The 24,498-nt window shown below is 38.8% G+C and overlaps 1 protein-coding gene across 2 annotated transcripts in view; it reads right to left on the reverse strand.

Annotated features, from left to right (window-relative positions):
* Positions 1 to 601: 601 nt before the first annotated feature.
* Positions 602 to 24,498, reverse strand: part of LOC133999718 (alpha-1,6-mannosylglycoprotein 6-beta-N-acetylglucosaminyltransferase B) — a 57,662-nt gene continuing 33,765 nt past the window's right edge. Inside the window, exons 9-18 of one of the 2 annotated variants that reach the window (XM_062438989.1) lie at positions 22,157 to 22,288; positions 20,235 to 20,368; positions 19,029 to 19,159; positions 18,242 to 18,247; positions 10,739 to 10,894; positions 10,503 to 10,649; positions 9,569 to 9,685; positions 7,082 to 7,156; positions 1,456 to 1,727; positions 602 to 800 (exon numbers count right to left, since the gene is read on the reverse strand). In XM_062438989.1, coding sequence (XP_062294973.1) covers positions 602 to 800; positions 1,456 to 1,727; positions 7,082 to 7,156; positions 9,569 to 9,685; positions 10,503 to 10,649; positions 10,739 to 10,894; positions 18,242 to 18,247; positions 19,029 to 19,159; positions 20,235 to 20,368; positions 22,157 to 22,288 — 1,369 coding nt within the window. The remainder of the gene's footprint in view (positions 801 to 1,455; positions 1,728 to 7,081; positions 7,157 to 9,568; positions 9,686 to 10,502; positions 10,650 to 10,738; positions 10,895 to 18,241; positions 18,248 to 19,028; positions 19,160 to 20,234; positions 20,369 to 22,156; positions 22,289 to 24,498) is intronic. The other variant, XM_062438990.1, reaches the window with a different exon arrangement.

Below are 24,498 nucleotides of genomic sequence, written 5' to 3' on the forward strand. Positions count from 1 at the left end.
CTACTTTACAAAAGGCAATGTATTATAATAATTTCCACCCATATCATTTTATAAACGATAGCAACATCCTTCTTTTATTCCGTATTTTATTAAACAACACTTATGTACAAATATATTCATTACAGGACATGTAAAATAGTACATCTCAATATGGTGTAAATGGCTTTGGGTGCATCTAGTACAAATGTCCAAACTCCACTATGATACTGTAGGTATTCACACAACACTGAGTAAACACACTTGTGAAATTCAAGCATGAGCTTTCCTTGTGATTGCTCATGACGTCTTTACTAATCTAACCGATCCATTAAATGATACATTTCATTATCGCCTGTGTCAAGTCTGTGATCCTAATGCAGCCATTTAAACCTTTAAACTGAGGTGTCAACCCACCAGATTAAAAGTACAATCATGCAGTTCCCTGAGAGGTATTACCACCTTACCTACTTTGGCAGCCTACTTTGGCGTGATGTGAAGGATTTTGCACGATGGCACTGACTCCCAGGTTGGATAGGGTTTTAATATAGACTCTGCTCAACAAAGAGAGTCTCCTGGGTGACCTGGATCTTGCTCCGTCGTTCATCCAGGGCCCGTCCTGTGGTCATAGGCAGTCTCTGCACAGTGCCACCTGGCCGTTACGATAGTCTCTACAGGGGCAAAGGCGCTGGTATTTGGCGCTGGAGCCGGCGCAGCTGAACAGCAGCAGGTTCTGCTGCAGGGAACATTCAGAATGTTCAGCTGAGAAGGCCGGAAAGAGGTGGTTCATCTCTGACTCCACTCCCTCACACTGGAAGTCCAGCCTTGGAAGCAAGAACAGAGGAGGACTCAGTTATATATCAATAAATATCTTGGAATAGCTATAGCAATACAGTCTTGATTTTTCAAGGGTATTAATTATATTTAATATTAATGTTAACAGGAACGCCAGAGTGTATCAGTAATTATTCCACTACTATATTTAATATTCATAATACAGTGTTGCCTTTAGGACCTCAAGTAACAGGAAAGGAGAAGGTAAGCTAGTGTCGTCTTCACACTTTGTATTCTGCATAATTTTGAAACCTACAAGTGCGAATGAGGCATGACACTGTGTGGAGAGAAAGTCAAGTTGTTTATTGCTTGCAGGATTACTATTCTTGAGATGCATCGTCTCATTTTCAAGATGGTCCTGACAAGATGTTAAATTTCACAAAAATGTAAAAATAGGAGTAGTGTGGCAGGAAAATAGAGTGCTCATTTCTTTATTATGCATCAGCCTCTAGTCTTACTGTAATCACTCACCTGCTTGTTAGAGAAGGCTCTTCACATGAAAAATTCAAACCTTACAGTTCTGTTACATTATGTAAAGGTGATCATGTTTGCAGTTCTATTCTGCCATATGAAAATGTAAAAATGTGCAGGGCCAAATTAGGTGCACAGTCATTTTTATAAATGATCCAAATAGACACATCTTACGCGCTGAAGGCCTCTTTAATGTTGATGAAACGATACAAGGCGGGTTCACAGATTAATCCTGCACTCTGGCATGCTTTCACACACGATTGGCCCTCCAGCGAAGCCAAAAGCCGCAGTGCGCTGAGGGGCGGCCAGGACTTGTAGGAGGTGTCATTGGAGGCCCAAGTAAGGATGCTGGAGTTGGACAGGAGGGTGAAAGGGCTGGGAGGGCCGCTCAGCCAAACCCTAGATGAGTTCATGGGAGGAAATGGAGCTTCGGGAGAACAAAAGTCCTGCAGGTGCAAAGATAAAATGACCCTGAAGAGCAATATTTTCGGTGTTATTCTGCAAATACTTTGACCTGTCAGCTAAAATAAACAGTATCTGTATGCTCCAAAACAGAGCAGTGACAAATGACACATTCAGCTGAGCAACACACACAACTTCTGGACAGCTGACACAGGAAATAATAAGGGAACTATTACAATATAAAGGTGCTTATCAGAGTTGACAAGTCCTCATCAATCTTCCAGGAAATGATATGAATGTAGTTATGCCACCCAGTAACAAATGAGGTTTGGATACAGAATTATGCTCTGGTGAGAGGCCTGATTAGATTCCACCTCAAGCTGGGGCTATTCATAAGACCCAGGTAATAACATTTCTCTGACATGTCCCTCTGGCCTCCAGACCCGTTTATTAAACAGGCTCATAGTGCCCACAAGCAATAACCAGGCTTCACATCTCTCCATCTCTCCATCTCCCCCACCCTTCTTCTCCTAAACACACACACACACACACACACACACACACACACACACACACACACACACACACACACACACACACACACACACACAATTCCCCTAATTCCCAGGTTTTATTCTCCCTTGCTGTTACTGTAGAGATGGTTTGGCTTTACAGTGACATGAAGCTTGTACACTGTAAAACACTGCACAGGAATTTAGTGGAATCAACAAATCTTTTGGCATTAACGTAAAGTAAATATGCACATTTTGTTATTGTAATTCAGCTTCAATTCTTCATTGAGTTCACCTGACTTGTCTGGTCTTTTGATTTGAAATGAGTTGAATGGATGTACTGCTCTGAACGCTAACCCTAACCCTAACTAGCATATTAGAAGACATTCCAGCATGTGCTTCTTAAGAGGTAAAACTCTTATGATCTCGTGTCCTAATATGCGTCATGGTTGTTTCTTTTCATAAAAATATTGTGAACCATGATGTGGGGTAGTACTGCCCAAGAATGCTTATAATTTAATAACATTTTAATTAACACTTTTTGAGCATGTTAGCTTTGTGGCATTTTTACTTTTATTAGACAGTCAGTGAAGTTACAGATAGGAAACAAGGAAGAGAAATGAGTATGACATGCAATAAAGGTTCCTGGTTGGAACTGAACCGAGGACGTTGTGGTTATGTGGCATGCTTAGTAAACTCTCGGCTAGCAGGGCACTCCCATGTCAGCTCTTGTTGGTTAACTTATAAGCTTTACATTTTCACTCCTCACAAGACAACTTGGAACCAATGAATCAGATTAAATTCATTATTAAGGCAGCAGGGGAACTTACATTTCTAAATTGAGACATAAAATATTTTACAGTGTATGTGTCAAATCTCAATCTGTATGTGATTGTAGCAATTTTCATAAATGTGTTTATAAAAAAAATGAGACAGTTTCAGCCCCAGACTCAAGTCAGAAATGTTGCAACTCTACTCATAGAGGACATAAAAGAGAATTTGAAACAAACTAGGGCCTTATTTTTGTTTTCATCGATTTGATAATATTTAACTCAACAACTTGATTTGCTCAGATCTGGGGAATGCCCGCCTGTTTGAACTCTACGGAAGTAATGTTGTTGCATCCCCAGATCTCAGCAATTAAACTGAATCAAGTGTTGTCAAAATGAATAAGAACAACAACTAAAACCATGTAAACGAAAATCTGCAATTTTCCTTTTATGCAAATTTAACCTGGTTTCCACAGCCAGTGAATCATATTTCTGGCCCTATTTACTGAGTCCTGGCATTGCCCCACTTGGACTATTGAATATCACTGCTTGTTCCAACAGACTAAGACATTTTAAATCAATCATAGAAACACACATAGTTGTCTTGCCACAATCTCATGCTGCAAACGAAGGTTGGTCCAGTCTTCATTTACATCTAAAAATCCTACAAATCTTTAAAAGAAATTGTCCTCACTCACTAATGTCTTTTATTAGTAAACATTAGTTACACTCCCTCTTAGAGTTAACAACCAATTTACTTTTGATATACAGACATAAACTCCACCTGCTTCTTTAGTCATTGTTCAGATGAATGCTTTCTCCTTAATTAGAGGGATACAATTAAACAAATAATAGGAGATTTTCAATGTGTGAAATGCTGCATGCACGAACATACAGTTAAAGCTTTCAAGGGAAGAGACTGAGCTACCATAAGAGTATATTGTAATGTACAGTATATGTGATGGTGTCACCGTGGACGGGGTTGAGAGGAGGCTATAGAGGGAGATAACAAGGATGAGAGATTTAGTCAGAATGAGTAGATAAAAAACAAGACTTGAGAAGTTAGAAATAAAATTTGAAAAGTTTGAAATGGAGGAAGAGGAAGTTAAGAAAAGTGTAAAGAAATAAAAGAAAAGGGGAAAAATCTGATTGGGAGTCTGGCCTTGTACACGGCAGGCCGGCAGTTTCAGTCAGTCACGGCACACTGAGTGTGTGTGTGTGTGTGTGTGTGTGTTTGTGTGTGTGTGTGTGTGTGTGTGTGTGTGTATTTCTGACAGCAAGGGAGAGATGGTGTCAGAGCAGAGCAGAGGCTACCACATTTCCTTAACCTGCCACTGACAGTCACTACACCAACTGTCACAACATGATAGATGAACTAGAGGAAGACGGCATCTGTAAACATACAGTTCAGTATATAAATGGGTGTGTGTGAGAGGAGGGTGTGTGTCTTTCATTTATTGTTTGAGTTTTGTTCTGTTTGGAGGAAGGAAATCTGCTCACCCTGGACACAGTGACAACATTTTTGGATTATTAGTTAATTCCCATTTTAATGTGTCTGAAGTGTTGGATAACAAGTCCATTTTTATGTATGAAAATGATTATCTTTCATGTCCTCAAGGAGCATCATTGAAAAGAATTAAGCACTGTGTTATACTATTAAGCTTGCAGCTGGCGTCTGCAAGGGATTTAATAAGTGACCCAGGCAGTGTTGCTGAGGAATAAATATTGGGCTCTTAGCAACTAAGAAACCCCAGAAAGGGAAGTCCTTAAAGAGAAGTTCAGCATATCAATTGAATTGAACTTGTGAAAACCTTTGTTTAAATTGCTCCAAGCACACGTTTAAATGAACACAGTCACCACCATCATATCAGTCGACGCATTCAATTCATAGTCCGTATATGGACTTTATGTAGAAGATGTGTATCTGTTCTAAGAGATGGACAGCTGAAAAATAACTGAAAAGGCTAAAGACACACTTGGTAGGAAATGGTTTGGCTGTTAAATTACTCTCACAAACAAGGATCCAACAAGCAACAGCGAGCTCCTCCAAATCAGTTCAGGCTTCAGAGAAGAGCCAATTAATTCCCCTCTGCTGTCATCAAGCTGAGACAATTCAACATGGACTAACCTGGTGAGCAGAGGTGAATATCCTAGTCCTTATGCTTCCTTTCCCCATTCATATTCTGTCCTTGTATTATATTTTCTATTATCTACTCTTGAACCAGGAGTCACCTTGGTGTCCAACCAGTTGCACCACAAAAAACACATTCATACTGTATGGAATGCAAATTAGCTGCATTTATCAGAACTCACCGTTTTCATCAGTCACAAATTATCTAAGTGAATACTCAATGCTCAACACCTGAAGACCTCAAACATGGTTCTGAGAAATGCACAGCTTCTTGCTACAGCGAGCCAAAAAAGTACTAAAACCAAAGAAAGTTTCAAACTATTGCTGCTGTGTAATCCCTTCTACTGTCCTTCTGTATACTCAGTATATTCCAGACAGTATATATACACAGTGTTGGGGAGACTTAAACTAGTAGTTAAACTAGATAGCTTAACTACAATTTGCTGTCACTTGCTGGTATTTAAACTACATTCATATTTTGTGCTGCGTCATGTAGTTCAACTACTTTTTGGGTCATTTTTTGTAGTTTAACTACTCAATTTACAAACTACAATTTTGGCCAATAACATGAAATATTTTTTATAAAAAAAAGACCTATATAATATAAATGTTTTTTTACCATTATTGTGTTCCAGAACTCTCTTTGAAAAAAGGCATGAATCATGTCATGACATGCCAAGATTGCTGTTCAAGACACACTGATCTAGAATATGTCTACCTCTTTGTATTTTTTATTACATTTTTTGTTGACTGATGTACATTTCAGATTTACAAGTGGGTATTGGAGTAGGATTTTCATTTTCTCTTTATATGACCCAACATGTCTATAGATTACCCAACATGTACAGTACCTACAGTATGTTGACCAAAAATGTCAGCTTTTTTTCTTTAAAGAAATAAAACTGAGTTGAGAGGCATATTTCTTCTGGCATGTGAATTTTTTGTAGGCTATTATATTTCGTTCCATATAGACCACATGTTTATTTATTTAACGCTGAGTTAAATGAGTATGAATATAAGTAGTTGCTAAAGCTACTTTCTTTAGCTGTAGTTTACAAACTACATTTCTCCAGGGGTAGAAATGTAGTTTGTTCAAATTACTGCCAGGCTGAACTACATGTAGTTTTTCAAGCTACACTTGCAAAGTAGCTTCCCCAACACTATATATATATAGTATATATTCCAGTGTTTTCCTCAAAAAAGGCCAGAACATGGCGAAGCACAGCTCCCATTTACTGCTTATATTTAAGCTGTTTAACTACATTAGCTTGTATTGGTTGCAAAATGTTCATGCAAAAGAATACCTCAGAAAGGAAGTAAGAAATAATCAGTGAAGTAATCATTTAATATGATATGGAAATAGCATAAAAAAGTGATTTAACATTAGTTGAAACAAGCTCACTGAGACATACTGTAGTAGAAATATAGGACACATACTGCTGACTGGCATTTGACCTAAAACACTAAGACCTGACTTTGAAACAATGATTGTAATGGTCATTAATCATTCTATTTTAAACTAAACTGTAGCTTTTTGCACTATAGCTTGCATATTGCATTTATTTGTTTACATATTGTAAAAACCTGTGGGTATATACCATGTGTATTTATGTAGACTGTATATTTAACTAATACTAAACTAATAATAATATTCTTTCATTTTTCCATTTTAATTTCTTCTTTAGTGTTACTTTTTTAAAACTTTATTGCCAAATGTAATATATTATTCTAATTTAAATTATTTTAATATACATCGATCTATCTAGTGTGCAATGTGTGCATTTCATTGTGGAATCCTGCATCGCATTATGACAAGAATTAAAATGGACCTTCAACGTTAAATCTTAAAATGATTACAAACACAAGTTGGCAGGCAACATACGCTTTAACAGATGCTGTGTCTAATCATTACTGGACTGTCTAATATATTATTAAAACCTCAGAAGCATCTTTGCCTGCTGATTTGGTTGAGTTTTGAGACTCACCTGGTTCTGGATGTAAGCATGAACTCTTTCAAGCATTCCCTCGCAGGTGTATTCGTAGGGCAAGAATGGCTCCACCTGCACACACAGATGTGCAAACAGATGAAAAAGCAGTGGGGGAACATGTGTGTGTGTGTGTGTGTTTATAGACCCAAGCCATTGTAATTACAGCAACGGAGCATCTGATAGTTAATCAAAGCTGACACATTCATTAGCGTAATTGTGAGAAGCTTATATCATGCCACAAGCTCCACATTAAAATCAATGACCTAATACATCAAAGGTGACAGCTTTGAAAATTGATTTCATTATTTTTAGTGATGACTACATCAATATGTCAAACAATGGATTAAACTGACAGTGGACCACAGGTCATCCCGCGCTAAGGAAGCTGGTGTTTTTGGTGCGTTCTGGGTCCATTGGGTCCAGTTATCGGTGCCACTGTCACTCAATGTCTGACTTTTGATGGTTGATAATGGATTCAAATTAACTGAGAGAAAACTGATCAATACTTTTCCCCCTTCTTTCTAACATTTTATGTAGACAGTGACAGGAAGACACACTTGTGGAGGTTGATGTCTTTAGAGATTGATATTAATTACTGCATTTTAAGGCCTATTGTAGTTTGACGACATCAATTATTACAAAATGTATTAGACTAGGGGGTCTTCACTTGGCCTGTATGGTGGATTCCCACTGGAGAACCTCTCCTGAGTGTCTCCCATGGTAGCTAAAGTGAGATCTCATTGTTTACTATCAGGCTACTAAAGCAGTCAGGCTTTTAAATTGATAAATGGTTCCTTTTAGTGTTCTGTTCCTTTTAGCACTCTGTTATTACTTTATTTCATCCGAGTTTAATGAAATGTATCTGGCACTTCATCAGCTATTCCACAATGCAATTTGCCTTTTGGGCATCTTTGTATAATCGAATCCAAGAGAGAGAGAGAAAAAAAGAAAATGTCTCATAGAGCGTGATTTGAATTCGGAAATGGAAAACCTTTTTTTTTAAATGACAATGGAATTTATATACATAAACTGATTGTTTTGCTTGGCCACAAAAAGATGTGAGCAACATTTGTTATTTCTTGCCATCATTGATGACATAAAATGAAATCCAATCTCATCCACACTCCTGAGGCGAGTTGGGAGCAGCCACGTCCACAAAAAAAGGCTCACAAACTCAGATGGTGAGTAAGATTGGGCGGGTGTGTTTCTTTATCAGCCGTCTGTTTCCTTATTTCTATCATGCACTGTTGCCATGGTGCCAATAAAATCGCAGGCATGAGTGTTTCAAAGAGGCAGGCAGCAATTGAGCTCAAAATCAACAATATGAACAGCAGCAGTGCAAATAAACCTTATCAAAAAACATGCTGAGTAAAGAAAATTATGTGCTGAGCTGGCAGTGAATACATATAAACAAAGTCACTGTATGCAAGTAGCCAGCCAACCAATTGTGCTCTACACTGTAAAAAAAAAATTAGCAAGTCTGTCTTTTAAAAAGAATGTGAAATGATTGTGATTTCATACAAGGTTGTGTGCTAGCTACAACATTGCACTACATAAACTTAAAAAAACACAGGATATTCTTAAAACACATATTTAACATTTCAGACCATGGTGTGTCTTTGAATTCCCATTAGGTACCAGCTATAACAACACTTAGATAATAATACTTAGCAACTCAAAAATGTGTCTCGGTAAGCACATAGTTCAAACAAGTAGCCATTTATTATGTTCTCTGCACAACTACAAATGACAAATGAAACGCACTATTTTCCATTTTTTCTGTTTAAGCACATATGCTGGTCAATATGATGGAAAAATAAAGCTGTTCTTAGTTCCAATCAAACTTTTACATGTGAGTCAGCCTTTGTGTCTAGTGTTGTCTTCCTTCCCTGAGGATCCACTTTTTAAGTATTTACAGTGCCTCAGCTGGTACTTCATTGTGCCTCTATCAGCAGGAAACACAAGGTCTATTTAACACACCTGGCAGGTAGAAGCGCACATGCATCTTGGCACTGCGAGAGGCTTGGCTTGGCTGCGGCTCGGTGTTGTTCTGGTGACAGATTGAGCGCAGCATGATTGATTAAAATGATCTGCTGTAGACAATGCTTACTGCCTGTGGGGCAGGTCCCTGGAAAGCTGCCAAATGAACCCAGGAGTGAGCACAGTTTACGTACTGAGCTGCTCAATATCTCTAGCAATTAGCAGTGCAGAGAGCAGAGAGGGAGCCAGCTAAGCATTTTGCTGTAGTGTCAGATGCCGTGATCAAGAGTTCTATTAAAGGCTGAGGGCTTCAAAAGTGGGTCAAACCTGAATATGAAGTGTGCAAGCGCAAATTATGCTCTCACCTACACTATTGTACAGTACTATAAGATGTACTGTGATAGAACAATATTGGAGGACCATTATTTTGTTTAATGAGTGGTAGTGGGTTAAGATGGAAAACACCCCCCCCCCCCCCCCCCCCCACAAAAAAAATCAACATACTTTGGTTGTCATGATCTCACGGATGGCTGTATCAAACTCTTCAGAGTTATTGAAGTCAACAGTGATGACATGCGGCCTGCCGATGTACTGCTCTGCATAGGGATGCTGAGAGGACACCTGACAAGGAATGAATAGGATATTTTTAAAATCAAAATAATAACCATTCAATCAAAAAGTTGGAGAACAGACAGTTGTGGTGTACTCAATGCATTTTTATTTGTATTGTGTATAGTATATATAAATAGATAAACAGTTGTAAGAGTGTGCATATGTGAACAGATGGGCAGATGTTGAATGAACATCTGTAACAATGTCTTAAAGGATGTGGCTGTTCATTTTCAATATTTTGCTCATTGTCAACAAGCCTCAACTCAACAATGAACTGATGGATTTACAGGTATTGTGTTTGTATCCGAAGCCTGATATATCTTATTTTTCTGTGCCGTAGACCTCCGATGTTGTGCAAAAACGATTAAAAACACGTCAATGATCACATTGTTGCACTGTTCGACACAATCTTTCACACCAGAGGCTACAGTGTTGGTTATTGTTCCTTGTAAGATGCCACTGCACAGTCACTGAAGTCAAGAGGTTGTGATAAGTAGCACAATAAACGAGTGAAGGCCTGTAAGCAGAATTGCTTTGTCTGTTGAACAAACAACTACTTTCGGGAGACTGACAGTAGTTATTAGTCTTTGAAGATGTTTTTAACAACCTAGAATGACCAAACTTTTCAAGGTGAAGAAACATGTCACCAAGTGCAGTGTTGTGGATACACACACAATACTTTTAAGAAGGATGAGTTCATTGTTGGTTTGGTTCTGCACATGAGATTTGTTGAGGGTAAGGAAAATATAGATAATTGCCAGCCTCACATAATACTATTGAGAGTGATTATCATGTTCACTGCTAAGAGAGTGACAAATGCATGTACCTTCCTGGAGGTGGGCTTCCCTCTGAAGAATTCATGATTAAGAGAACTGTGAGGGGGATTAAACTTGGGTTGCAAGAAGATGCAGCCATTGGCTATGGCCTCCAGAGGGGCGGGACCTTCATATGGGAAGCCAAATCCAATGAACAGCTTGACAGGAAATGAAAGGGAGGAGGAGAAGATAAGTCAATACCACACCTGTGCACATCTTAAATAATTAGCCTCAGTAAAATTGCCACCTTAGCCTTTCTGAGGAGCTGTTGCAGTTCCTGCTGAGGCAGTAGACCATGGTTCTTGACAAAGGCAGGCACCTCTGGGGGGCGCTGTGTCTCATAGTACACTGTCCCGTGGATCTCCATGTACCGATGCAGGATGGCCAGGAACTTTTCCTTACCCTTTTGAGACATATGGGAGGAAGGCAAGATTAATTAAGCATTCTGTAAAAGGGGATTTTAATGTAACAATCATTGGAATCACTGCTACAAAAAGTGGGCCATCCTTGTTTTTCGATTCTTCTTGTTATATTCTTCGTTCAGTATGAGGACTATACACATATTGGTTTTAGCCTCTGGTTGCACCACTTTATGTTAAGTGTATGTTGGTTTTTGAGGCTGTTCTTCTTGACCTGGTTTGGGCACATTTTGCCATCTTAGTTCACTGTCTTATGTACTTTGCTAAATGCTAATTGTAATTCAACCAAATACCACCATTTCCACGGTGATATAGTTTTTAATAAAGTGACTGCATTAATGTTAGACAGTATATCTGAAGCTATCTGAGGCATGCTTTTAATTGCATTTTCTTGTTTTAAATTGCACTAGGTTTACTTTACACATGATGAAGCACTTCGCACTGGAGTGGCCAGTTAATAAATTGAACAGACTCATCAGTATTTCATAGGCCTTCTGTAAGACCACGCTATAGAGGGCAGAGCAGGAATACTCAAAGGCGTTGTGTAAGGCGAGAGCAAAGGCCTAACTTTGGTTTGAGAAGTGTGGGAGGGGAATAAAATGGGGCATCAAGGGTCATCATTTCTCCATCCAACCCTATCTCTGGATTTATCCAAACCCCCTTGATCCATCCTTCTGTACTGTCCTTTTTTCTTCTCCTCACTCCAAAGGACCAATACCTCCTGTACTCACTCGCAAATCCTGCAAATCTCTCCTTTGCTGACTTCCTTTTGAAAAATGTACTAGCCTGTTGCCATCATGAGACATACACCTGTATTAGTCCTACACAGACTGTCATGGCAGTATTTTGGCTACAAATATGCTAATGGGTACTCTCTAAATTGACTTGTCATTGCATTTCAAACTGCTAATTTGGTTTAATAACAATGTACTGCTGTTTTTTGGTCATAAAAAGATCAAAACACTTTTTTGACTGGTCGGAACATATCTATTAAATACAATGATGATGATAGTGATCACTTTAAAATTGAGTTATTTAACAAACCACTAATAATAGCCTATGGAGCTGCCAAGCATGAGTTTTGAATATATCATCTAACCATTTATACAAAACATATAATCTACCTGCAATGCTGCTTCTGGCTGCCTTGCCCTCCCTGTCTTCTATAGGCACCTCTACCTCATCTGATCTGATATGAAAGCAGAGTTGAGTTATCCTATTGAACATGTGATGTTAAAGTAGACTAGCAGCGAGGGAGACTGCTTTTCACACATCATGCAGATACTTGCTGCAGTTTAAGGTGGACTGACACGGTTATGCAGGCAGGTGAACCCAAATGCAGAAAGCATTAGGAAGGCAACAGGAACTGAAGAAAATAACTATTTATAACCAGACTCTGGTAGATGGCAGATGAAGGCAAACGGAACTTGGCATGCTTGAAACACAAGGAGCAAAGGTGAGGAGCAAAAACAACAGCTGCAAACACCAGAATACATTGACCACAAACTGACAAAGAACTCTTCTTCTTCTTTCTTGTATGGCCACAGCATAGATCCCTAGTATGGCTTACAGACAACAAAGAACTCAAAGAACAGACAGGTATGAATACACAAGGAATCACAGAACAAGACACAGCTGGAGTGGGGTAGGCACTGGAAAAGGAGGGAAACATAAGGATTGGTTAGCAATGAAGACAATAAGGGTGTGGCAGGCAACGAACAAGGCAAGGCTAATGAGACTTCACACTGAATATATGTACTGAGGAGGTGTGGAGGGACAGTGTGAAGGGATAGGCAGAACAAAAAACAGGAAAAGGCAGTCCTCCTCATAATTAACCAACATACCAAACCCTGTCTAAGAATAAACATGAATATAATCTAAATATGCAAATTACTCAAATCTACAAAAACAAATGCTAGACTGCTAGTCCCATTTCACCACTTCAATGTCTTGTACAAGGGCCTTCTCCCATTCAGTCCAGTATAACATACAGGCAAAAAAGTCTGAGGGCCTACATAAGTAAATAGACAAATCATACCGTTTTACAACCACCGTTTTACAAAACTTAAATTTAGTTTGTCAAATTGCTTTTTCCGTCTTTGGAAATATGTGATGTACTTGAGGCAATCTCACTCACCAGTCAACATTAGTAATAAAAACAACATTCCCTAGAAAGTTAAATTACAGATTCACCTTCTAATCAACCACCTCACATTTCCTTTCTTTTCATGCCCTCTCCAAATAAAGATATTAAATGTAACTGCAGCTGTTGTTCATTTTTATGAAGAGCCGCTTGCTCTGTCAGAGAGCAATTTTTCAAGTACTTGTGTATCAAACATACCCACAAATGCCAAAATGTACTATAGTACCGCATAGGCTGTATATGTCTGCAAGTATATCAGGGCCTTACAATCAGCAGCTCAATTTATATTATCAGCCAGAAACTGATAGCTGGCCAGACAGGAGCATATTTAGCCTAATTTTTCTGGTTAAAATAATAAAATCCCCAGGGTGAGAGTTTCTCCCCCACTGAGCAAAAGTATCGGTTGGTGGTAATGAGGTAAACAAGAGTTGATCTAATGAGCTGACTCAGCTGTTGTTAGCACCAATATCATCAGTAACCTTCCAGTACTGCAGGCTTTCTTTTCATTTCAGGTTAACAGGTTAAGGATTTTTGGTTTATTGTGTTAAATTATTTTTTTTTTTTAATGTTTTTGCTCTTAACTTCTACAAGTCAAGTACAGTTCATTTGTTTATGGAAAGAGAGTTGTTGTAAAATAAGGAGGTGAACAAAAAAGTCCTTTACGTTCAAGAACTCAAAGTCATAAAGAGGAAGTGAGAGACTTTTTGCTAAGAGGGGAGAAAATGAGAATTAAAGTCCAACAATTAAATAATACAGCTATGTATAAGAAAATAATTAAAAATATATTAATAAAAACATACAAATATGAATATTTCGAATGCAATACTAATACAAAACTTAATCATTCTGCTTTATACTAAATACCAACCAAATACCTCTAAAAAAGTACCATCCTAAGGAAAACAATGTACAAATGGACAGAGCTATGTGGGAGCTATAGCCTTGTAAACAACTACTGCCCAAATTGCAATGGTTCAAAAGTAATTGAACACTTATACTAGATGTTTCTTGGGCAGCTGTGTCATTCCAATTTTAGTTCATGCACAAAAGAGCTCACACGTGGCTCAGAGCTGATTGAGAGTTGAGAGACACCATTTAGATTTGATGAAAAACCTCAGATGAAACACACAAACTACAGCTGAGGCTGATGAAATTCAGCTGGATGGAATGGATATTGAGCTAAGCCTTTTAAAGAAGAACTGAGACACGTGAAAGTAGAGTTAAAGATTACATTCTGAGATGGACTGAAATCCTAAAAACAGTCACTTGAATATATATCTTTTTTTAAACCGGTAAAGCATGTGGAGAAGGGATGAAACTGCATTTAAAGGTTACTCCAAGACACATGGCCATCTTTTTTGTCTGAAAAGAAATTACACAATAACTTCTGCTGAATGCTGAAGAGTGAATGCTCCTTTTAAAAACATGTTTCTGATATCATTTCTGATATCAGGAATTTAGAAAATTCTTGGTTTTCCATTGCTGCATTCCATCCCAAATTAACTCTTTGGGTTAGGGTTAGGGTTAGGTCCATTAGGTCCAGAGGTATCAATATCCTCTTTCAGTTAGTGACATGTTTATAACTACATATTGTGTGCATGCTGTATCTTTGTGCTTCCAGATGAATCTCCATGCATGGTCTCTGCTCTAGCAACAAATGGTGGCAGAAGCCAAAAATCCCTCTGGCATGGAAGAAATTCTGGCACCTATCAACAAGATGATAGTTGAGCTGTAGATGGAAAAGGAAAGAATGAGAGGAGAGAGAGAGGCCTTTGAAAGAGAGTATGCTGGAATGAGGAAAATGTTTCAGTTGGAGAGAAAAAACATGAATGAAGAAAGAAAATCCTTCCAGAAAGAGCTCACAGCACAACTAAATTAGAAGAAGAATGTTAATGCTGAAAATCTTTCAATGTGTGAAGCAAGGAAGGCCTTCCATATTTAAAAGTTAGAGATGGCTATGATGAGGAAGGCCTACAATAAAGAAAAGGCAGGCATCCAGAGAGAAATCCAGGTAGAGAAGGAGGATATGGCAAAAGAAAGAAAAGCCTTCAATAAAGTTAAGGCAAAATTTATTGCTGAGAAAGATGCCATGTCTAAGGAAAGTATGGCCAACAAATTAGAAAAGGAGGATATGAAAAAGAAGAGGAATGCCTACATGAAAGAAAAGGCCAACATCCAAAGGAGGAGAGAAGCTTTCCTGTTGGAGAAGGAGAACATGAAAAAACAAAGAGAAACCTTCAACAGGGAAGTTAGGGAGCAATATATGAAGCTTCAGGCCTTCGATGCTGAAAATGACACCATGAATGATGACAAAGAGGTGCTCAAGGTGGAGAAACAGGAGATGGCAATGATGAGAAAGGCCTACATTAAGAAAAAGTTAGGCATCCAGAAAATGAGAGATGCTTTCCAACTAGAGAAAGAGAAGCCTTAAATAAAGAATTCAAGGCAAGACATAAGAGAACGAAGGCCTTTGAAGCCGAAAAACACACCATGCGTGAGGAGAGGAAGGCGTTTGAGATAGAAAAAGAAGACATGGTAAAGGTGAGGAGAGCCTACAACGAAGAACAGGCAAAACTCCAGAAGAGGAGGGAGGCACTCAACAAAGAAGCAGAAATGATGGTGCAGAAGAAAAATGCATTAACGATGGAAGAGATGACAACACTGGCCACTAACAGACCAGTCAAAACAGGAAATGCAAGCACTTCTGTCAACACATCAGCCCCTGCGTCCTCCTGCTTGCTTTCTGTTCGGGCCTGCAGATATGAACACGGCAATTGCAGCTGCGCCAAGAAATGCGAACATCAAAGACGCTCCAAGAAACAGAATTATCAGTTTCGACAATGAGCCTTTACAAGCATTTAATTCCAATATGTATGCATTTTAAAATAAAATGCTATAAATGCACATTGACATTCATTTATACTGTATTTCGAACAAAAAGGTCTGCTGTTTTCCCCTGTCAATCACTCATTGTAGGTCAATTAGGTTGTATGGGGGTTTTAAAAGCCAGACTGCACTGATTTAGATATGATTCCCTCACTATTCATGATGTTTGGATAAATAATTTGGCATTTTAGACAAAATACACAATATGTAAAACAATAGTAAAAGACAGAGTTTGATGACATGAAGTACCGTGGGATCACAGTGCTCAGCTTGTTTCTCTGACAACTTAAGACCCAGACATTCAGCAGGTTTTTACTGGGAGCGTATCCTCTCCAAAACAAATGGTCCCAGTGATTAAAACGGGTAAAAAAAATCATTGTTTCGCCGAGGCTGTTTGGCAGACAAAGGACATCTGGGAAGGACTGCTAGCAAAGCTGCTGCTAATGTTTGCTCAGCTTGTTTCTTTGATAACTTGAGTCCAGGTGTCCGATGACTAAAATAATTCATCTTGTTAAAAGATATACTTAACAACTACCAAAATTAAAAAAGTTTGTTGTAAATGTGGCTTAATACTGAATAAAAGTCAATTCATGACAAGGTTTCTGGCAACGCATTATCTTGTAAATGTATACTCTTAGTAGATGACAAACAGCCACAACACAGACGCATGATAATTATCATATTGTGCATATAAGATAATTATCATATTGTGCATATATACTCTGTGGTAGAGAAGGCCATTGACAGATAACCAAATGAAATGGACGGTTATGGACTGAAATTACTGAATTTGCTGGGTTTGAAACTTGTTGGATCATTTGGGATAATGTAAGTACACAACTCAACAAAATATAAAACAAAGGTCTCATCATTTTTAGACATTTAATGTGAGTAGTTACATATTAAAGCTTTAAGACTTGAACATTGATTCAAATTTGTGAATTATAGTTCCAATAAAAAGTAACTAAAAAAAACTTTTGCCATAATCTTTGTGGTGATTTTCTTTGTAAATTTACAAATTTCCATAAATGTAAATGTCTGGGGAGAAAAAATAAGCAGGGAGGCTGTTGTGTAATTTAAAAAAAAAGCCACTAGTGACTTACAGTGTGCATCACTCATGCCTTTCCACTGGGATAAGGAACTGTACTTTATAGACCTCAGGGACTGTGACAGGAAGTGTGCTCAGCATAGAGTGGTTAATCAAATGAAACAGTTGTTGGTTAACCATGCAAGATAATTATTTTTCCATAAAAGCTAAAGTCATGACATCATGTCCAGCCTTCTGTCACTCAATGCAACCCTTCAATCAGAAATAAGATAAAATATGTTCCTGCAGTTCATGTTCCACATTCTACGACCCACTGACATCCATGGTAGCACCTGCTTTAAGAAGTTAAATCCTTCACAATCTTAGTTTGGTTTCCTCCATATCTGTCTTTGTCTGAACTAACACAGGCCCCTCGTCATGCCAGTGGGCTTGTTTCTCTGCTGTGATGTTTAACCCACAAATGTGAAATTAAATCATGTATTTTTTAATTACTGTCCTTTGGAGTGAACAACACAAAAGAGAAAGGCTGTGCTCCAAGGCAAAATTTTCGGTAATTTGCAAATGTCAATGGGATTTTGAATAAGGTTTCCTGGATTCAGGAACAAACCCAGACTTCTGGTTTCCCATACAGTATGCGTGGAGTTTTACTGGAACGTGAAAGACTGGAAATAAATGTATAGCTTCTGAGCTAAAACCAAATTAGTTTCTCTCAAAAAGTGCCTCTGGGAGAATGTTATGAATTATTTACTAAAGTTATGTCTGCAGGGCATAAATCATTTATAAATGTCATCTGAGCGTTACTCCTCATTTTTCATCTTGTGCCATTATACTGTTGCTGAGTGACATTGAGATGAAATCACACTTTCTTCTACTTAAAGCGATCTTCAAAATCTTTTAAGAATCAAAAGATAGACACACAGGCGCTGCAGACATGAAAGACGGCTGTAAAAGTTTTGTAGTTTCATTGTTTGTGGAGAAAAGGGGCTACATTACCAGTGAAAAATAAACTCAATTCATTCATAAATGTTACGTTACAGAAGAAGTAGTTAGTTTTTTAATTAACACATCTAGATCAAGTCTGTAAACCCTGCAATGTTTTCGATAATTTATTTCCAGAACTGATATACAAAAGTTAGACTGTTAGATATAAATTTAGTGTATATTTTTTTTAGCAACAGAAAGTCAGGAACAATCTTGGTGTGAGTTTTGGCTTTTCGACAGTCGATAATGTAAGTGAGAAGCAAGTGTACTTACTTGAAGCTGTGTGGATCCATCAATGATGCATCATGGGAGGATGAAGACAGAATATTACAGGGTGAGAACAGAAGTATAAAAAGGAGGGAAGTGAGTAGAAAAATTGAGGAGAGAATACAACATGAAATATTAGTAATTTCCTCTTACAGCACCTTTGCAAGTGTTGAGCAACCCAAACTCTCACACGTGCACCTCCAAACTGTGGGTGGAGGAAAAGCCTGCTCTCAACATGGGGGTTTTCACTGTCTGGAGAGACCCCAACACTATTGACGTTTACACGGAAAATCTTTTAGACTCACAAATGTAACACTGCAGCTCAGGTTGTTCTGAGAAATAAGCAATGCTACGGCAATGTAGGAACAAAGCAGGAGTTGGATTCAAGCAGACCGAAGCTTGGGGGAGGCTGCAGCACACTTCAAAGTTAAAGTATGAGTGAGAAACCTTACCAGTAGCTCACAGGGAAAATTTACTCTAAACAAAAACAATTGTTCCTTTACCATCAGACTTCAGGCCAGATTCCTCTAGGACTTACTTGTTTCCAGGAAATGTAACATGCAGTGGGTGGAGAAAAAGGAGTATTCATAAGTTCTCCCAGCTTTATATGTATCCTACACCTTCTGAGGCATCAATATGTATAAAGCTACAGCTATAGAAGTAGTAGAAGTATAGAACTTCCACCAAAAAACATAATGCCAGCATGTTATGAATTCACACAGGGTAAAATAATTTCTCCTCTCACAGATTAAAAAACTAAAATATGCTAATCATGTTATTGTGTAATACTGACCTTCCACATGCTGGCTTCTTTGCCATACACAACAGCCATATTGTTGACCTTGTTCCTCTGAATGCTCAGTCTCTCTGTCTCATTCAGCTCCTCCGCCACAAAACCCATAAAAGAGTTGTCTGGGGTGTGGGCTGCCAAGGACAAACAACACAATTGGCAATACAAAGTTACACGTCCAATTTCACATCTTAAAAAGATAAAAATGTGATTAAACCAAAAGAGTTGTTGTACAGATCCAGAATGCTGTACATGTAGGGAATACAGAACAAATGGAGCACGGGGGTAATTCTGTTAAGCTGAAATTCAGTTTTCAAATAATGTATTATTCTATTAATGTGTACAAAACACTAGAAATGGTGCATTTCCTGGGGTTGAGCCAGTCAGTTCAATAAACAATACAATGTGTTTGCATTATCTTCACCTAGTCAGTTGACTTTCATTTCAAACAACTCAACAAATGCAATGCTTTCTGCTCCGTCATCCCTGGTGTAGTTGTAATGCGCAGAGAGTTTGGATGTTAGCTCTAATATATCTCAGCTCACAGCTTTTCAGGACACAAAACAATACTACGAACGGTAGCACACACCATGAAAATCCCCAGCAGCGGGGATATGTCAAGTGGGAAGCAGCAAGACCCACTATTTTCTGTCAATTTTCAAACCTGAGATGAAAGCTGACATCTTTCAGAGTGCTGGGATTGTGATAACAGTATTTCAGAAACAGCGGGGCAGTCCATTGTCGAGGAATTAATTGGGGACTATGCAAACAGCTGAAGTTTCTTCTGCTACAATTTTCACAAAAGGTGCTGCGAATTTTTGTGTTTTTGTATATTTCTGTGTGTGTGCATGAGCCAATGTGTGTATGGCTGCTAGTGGTTGGCCACAGTAGGCGGTTTTCGGCATCTGTGCAGACACAGCTGTTCTGAATGACTTCCCTGGTCTGCTTGTTGCCCAAAGCCTCGTCTGCGACAGCCTGAGGGTGGTATATAACCTCACACAATCTGCTTGCACTCTCAGTCACATAAACACGTGTACACTTGCCCACGCACATGCATCAAAACACTTTCAACTGTTCTAGATGTATAATCATATGTCAGAATTCATGCAGAAATTTAATTCAATCTTTTCCTGTGAGCAGATGTACATCCTCAGCCTCAGTAAGAGCAAAGTGGAAATCTCCACTGGAGAAATGAGAAACTCCACATACGGAACATGGTCATGTACTGCTGGCTGTGAAGGTTCCAGTAGCCCCAGTTGGTTCTGTAGCCGTGCAGAGTGGCATACTCTTCGTGGTTGTATGCAGGCTCAGTGCCAAAAGTGTCAATCACTCGGATGTGGCACCTGGGACAAAAAAGGAAATAGATGGAGCTAAATGTGGAACAAAGTTACTGCTCACTTTTAAATAATACACTGTAAGAAACAGTGATAAAGAAAACAGTAAGAAAGTTAAAAAAAAAAAAAATCCTGTTATCTTGCACAGCACATTAACAATATAAATGACACAGGTACGTCCATATCAAACATTTAGGGACGATCTATAAGTAGCCACATAAAAACCATGAATGTATTCTCATTTTGAGCTACAAGAGCTTGTCTATGTACAATTGTGTCTGAGGTTTAGTCTGTAAAGCTGTCGGTGGTGATGGATATTCATGTCCCCCGCCAGTCCACCCCGCACTGGGCAGAGCTTACACGGGCCTCAAGATGAGACAACTGAGGCTTAAATCACATCCTTGTTTCACAGTCACCACAGGGCCCTCAGCTGGAACAGATCGTAGTTCAACCTGGATGGATCTAAACTGAATTTGAGTCAACCACATGTAGGGATGCCAAACGCATTTTAAGGAGACAATGTAATTATCTTGCCACATGCAAGTCTCTTTGGATTGCCTGAAAAATGCTTAAAATTATCTATGATAATGTTGAGCCAATACTTCAACAGGGGAAATTAAAGTTAAATATGTTACAGAAAAACTGTGATGAAACAAAACAAATGGTTCCTGGTTCTTTCATTTGCTGCATGTCATAGCCCTGTCTCTGACCTTCTTTCCTGTCTGCTTCTTCACTAGTCACTGTCAAATAAAGGCAAAAATTGCCAAAAAATAATCTAAAAAAAAGAGAGAGAGAAATTGTGTATAGTTCACAGTGAACGGCTAGAGAGGACAAAGAAAACAACATCAGCACTTTATCAGCAGTGAGTGTTCACAGTGGGAAGTCAAAAATCAATTGATGTAATCCAATCTGAGAGGATTTATCAGTGCCCTGCATCACTAATCAGTGTCTGGGCTGAGGAGCAAATTAAATGTCGGTCTGTCACTCAATGACAGTTAGGTAGTGTTGGTCGATCAGCTGATGTTGTACTGATGCTGATTGGCATCAGAGGAGGCTTTCATTGCTGCCGTGTCTACTGTACACAGGGCCTCATTTGAAATGAATCCAAATTGCAGGACAATCAAGATGAATTATTGTGAAATGTGTGGGCCACTGCTCAGTTTTGTAATGGGTATAACACCCTCTGACCCTTCAACATTCACAATAAATATGGAATGAAACAGACTGTATCAGCTAACTGAGTTGCACTCCAGAAAGTCCTTTATCATTATATAGCTGTCCTAATCATTATTTTTACACTGCTACAACTAAAACTTTTTGTTTTCTTCCACTATTTTTCTTTTTAATAAATATCCTTTCCAGTTGTAGTTTGTATTAAAAGTGTTTTGCTTTGTTTATTCTGTTTGGATAAGAAAAAAGAAGGATTTGTTTGTACACTGTGACTGCAGTGCTGCCCAGCTGGAACAGAACAGCAGAAACTTTACTAACTAGCCTGTTTGCTTAAAATGTGATGCATATAAAAAAACAGAGTTTGAGATTCTGAGAAAAACTAAATGACATCAACCCAAAAGCATGAAAGCTCCCACGCCTCTCTCCCTTGCTGAAGCACAGTGAAATTGCCCAGTGTCCACCAGCCGGCAACGCCAGCCAGTCAATAAGCCAATGATCAAGTTTTTCAGCAGACAGGCAATTAGTTATAACAGAAATGCATGCAACAAACAAGCACTGCAGAGCTTAGAGTTTGGTAAACAAACAAAAATGACAGGGACAGAGAGAAAGAGATAGCAAAGTACTGACTTGTGCTTCCTCAGCGACAGACCCATGTGCTGCTTCATCTGCTGCAGGCCGTGGTAGTCAGTGTAGATAAGGTCAAAGGGCAGAGGTCCTGTCAGAGGGCAGCTTCCTCTTCCTGGAGGGACCCCCAGAAACCTGTGCACACAGGTCAGATGTGGTTTTAGCATCATAAACAGCCCAGAAATATGCGTAGTTGCACGATACAAACAATCACTTACCACAGAAGAGATAAATGACAATGAAAAATGTCACTGCCTACGAGAGGTTGAGTAACCATCTCACAACTGCAAAGAGAAAATATTTCTTCAAAAGGGAAACATGGTAGGAAGAGCTAATTTGTTGAGTGCTTGAACAGCATCTCAAATAGGATCACATCTAAAAGCTTGGTTAGCTAGCCTTCAGTCCAATGAAACACAGACTGCAGTGTGTAAAGTATTACAGTGTGACTGTAACTGTTAGATAATCTTGTTTCTGTAAGCTGACCATGCAAATATACAGTACACAATTCATCCAGGGCTGCATTCGACCAGCATATCTTCCACTGTGTTATAGTTTTTAAAACTGTCATTATTCTTCTTCCAGTGTTATTGCCACTGTGCAGGTAAATAGAGTCTTGCAGAGGACTGAAGACACAAAACACTTTTGTGAAAATTGTTGTGATGTCAGAGATTTGATCGTTTTACAGTAATGAGTGATCGTTGCCCATAAAAGGACCACCAAAAAGCATGATCAGGTTAGTAATTGATTTCCATGGGACTGCCTTACTTTTCAAGCTGCTCTGTGCAATTTCTCCCAATTCTCTGAAGATGTGTGTGTGCAAGGATGAAATGAGTATGGCTGAGGAGGAGACACGGCGAGAATGATAGTTGAAGGCATGAAGAATGAAAGGGCCCACTTGCGTCGTGAAGCATGTCAGTGCTCTCAGCGAGACACCGGCAGGGCCATTGAACCGTACAACACAGAATTCAACGCTACCAGGCAGCGATGTTTCACGACAGGGAGCCGCCCAATTTGTCTGCACGGTTCCGACTCTCACACGAAAACCCACATATTATGTGAGAGACGCGGGACCTTTATTTAACCAAACATCTTTGACAGATACATAGGGATGGCTGCTTTCAAGCATTATTTGTGCTGAATCTGTCTCCGTCATGGTGCCATCCAAGCAATTACCACATAAATGCTGCCTTCAAGAGTGCTACAATGGCGCCTTTTGCGTTTGGTGTTCTTCTCACTTGCATTGTTAACTGTCTTACTGGGCATTTTTCAAGCATAATAATGAGTATATTACAGTTACTGAAAGTGAAGGACATGTTTTTACGAAGAGGCTTCAAGATTTTAACAAACACAGGGCACAGTGCTGTAGAGATACTGTGACATTATTCTGTGCAATGCACCAGCTTGGCTTAATCAGTCTCGATATCAAGCACCTGCTGTCTGAAAAAATAACTACATCCAGACGAGAGCAGTAACAAAAGAGCCTCCTGTTATCAAAAACACGAATGACAGGAGATTTAAATTTGTCAGCTGCTATGACAAAGTACAGCGTGGCTTCAGAACGCTGTGTTCAGTTGGGATCAAGGTAGCACTTTGTTTGAGGAAAAGGCAATCAAGCATGTCTATTTTCATTACAGTACTGCTTTGTAAAACTTCCGCCTTTCTTTAGAGCGACGGCACAGTACAAAAACAGCCGAGGAGAAGAAGCAGATGTGCAGATCTGTAAGACACTCTCTATACTAAATACAGCTTATGTCAAGATAATGACATTAAATATTCTGAGGCAGTTTGTGAAAAAGGCCAACTGTAGTATACGATAAAATATCTTCATTAATACAAGAATATAGATCTGTAGAATACATTTGCATTCCCTGAAGGTTTATCCATGCTACATATCTGACTTTATTTTTAAACTTTTAAACTTAACCCTAAAATCATGTCCTAAAAATAAATGGATAACACTGTGTGGACCAAATTTTGTCCTCAGATGGGATTCTTATCCCCGCAACAAGATGAAGTGATGAATACATATTGTAAAAAAGATCTGATTAAGGGATTTTTCTGTCTTTTCTTCCCTCTAATTTTGACGTTGCATAGTTTACAATTGTACTAACAGTATAGCCAAAACATATGTGCAAAAGAATGCAACAACACACGTCTGGGAACACTCCAGTGCACCACTGATATCATTTTTGAATGTGTATAACATCAAAAAGTTATCTGTGATTTTACCAGATGTAAATCTGTAATGATTAAGTGAGAAACCAAATTACTTGCAATGAAAATAGGCTGGGTCTGAAATATTTAATATGTGCAAAATGTTGATTTTGATCATATAAAAAAGAGAC

Source organism: Scomber scombrus, chromosome 18 (assembly GCF_963691925.1).
Source record: "Scomber scombrus chromosome 18, fScoSco1.1, whole genome shotgun sequence".
NCBI classification, from domain to species: Eukaryota; Metazoa; Chordata; class Actinopteri; order Scombriformes; family Scombridae; genus Scomber; species Scomber scombrus.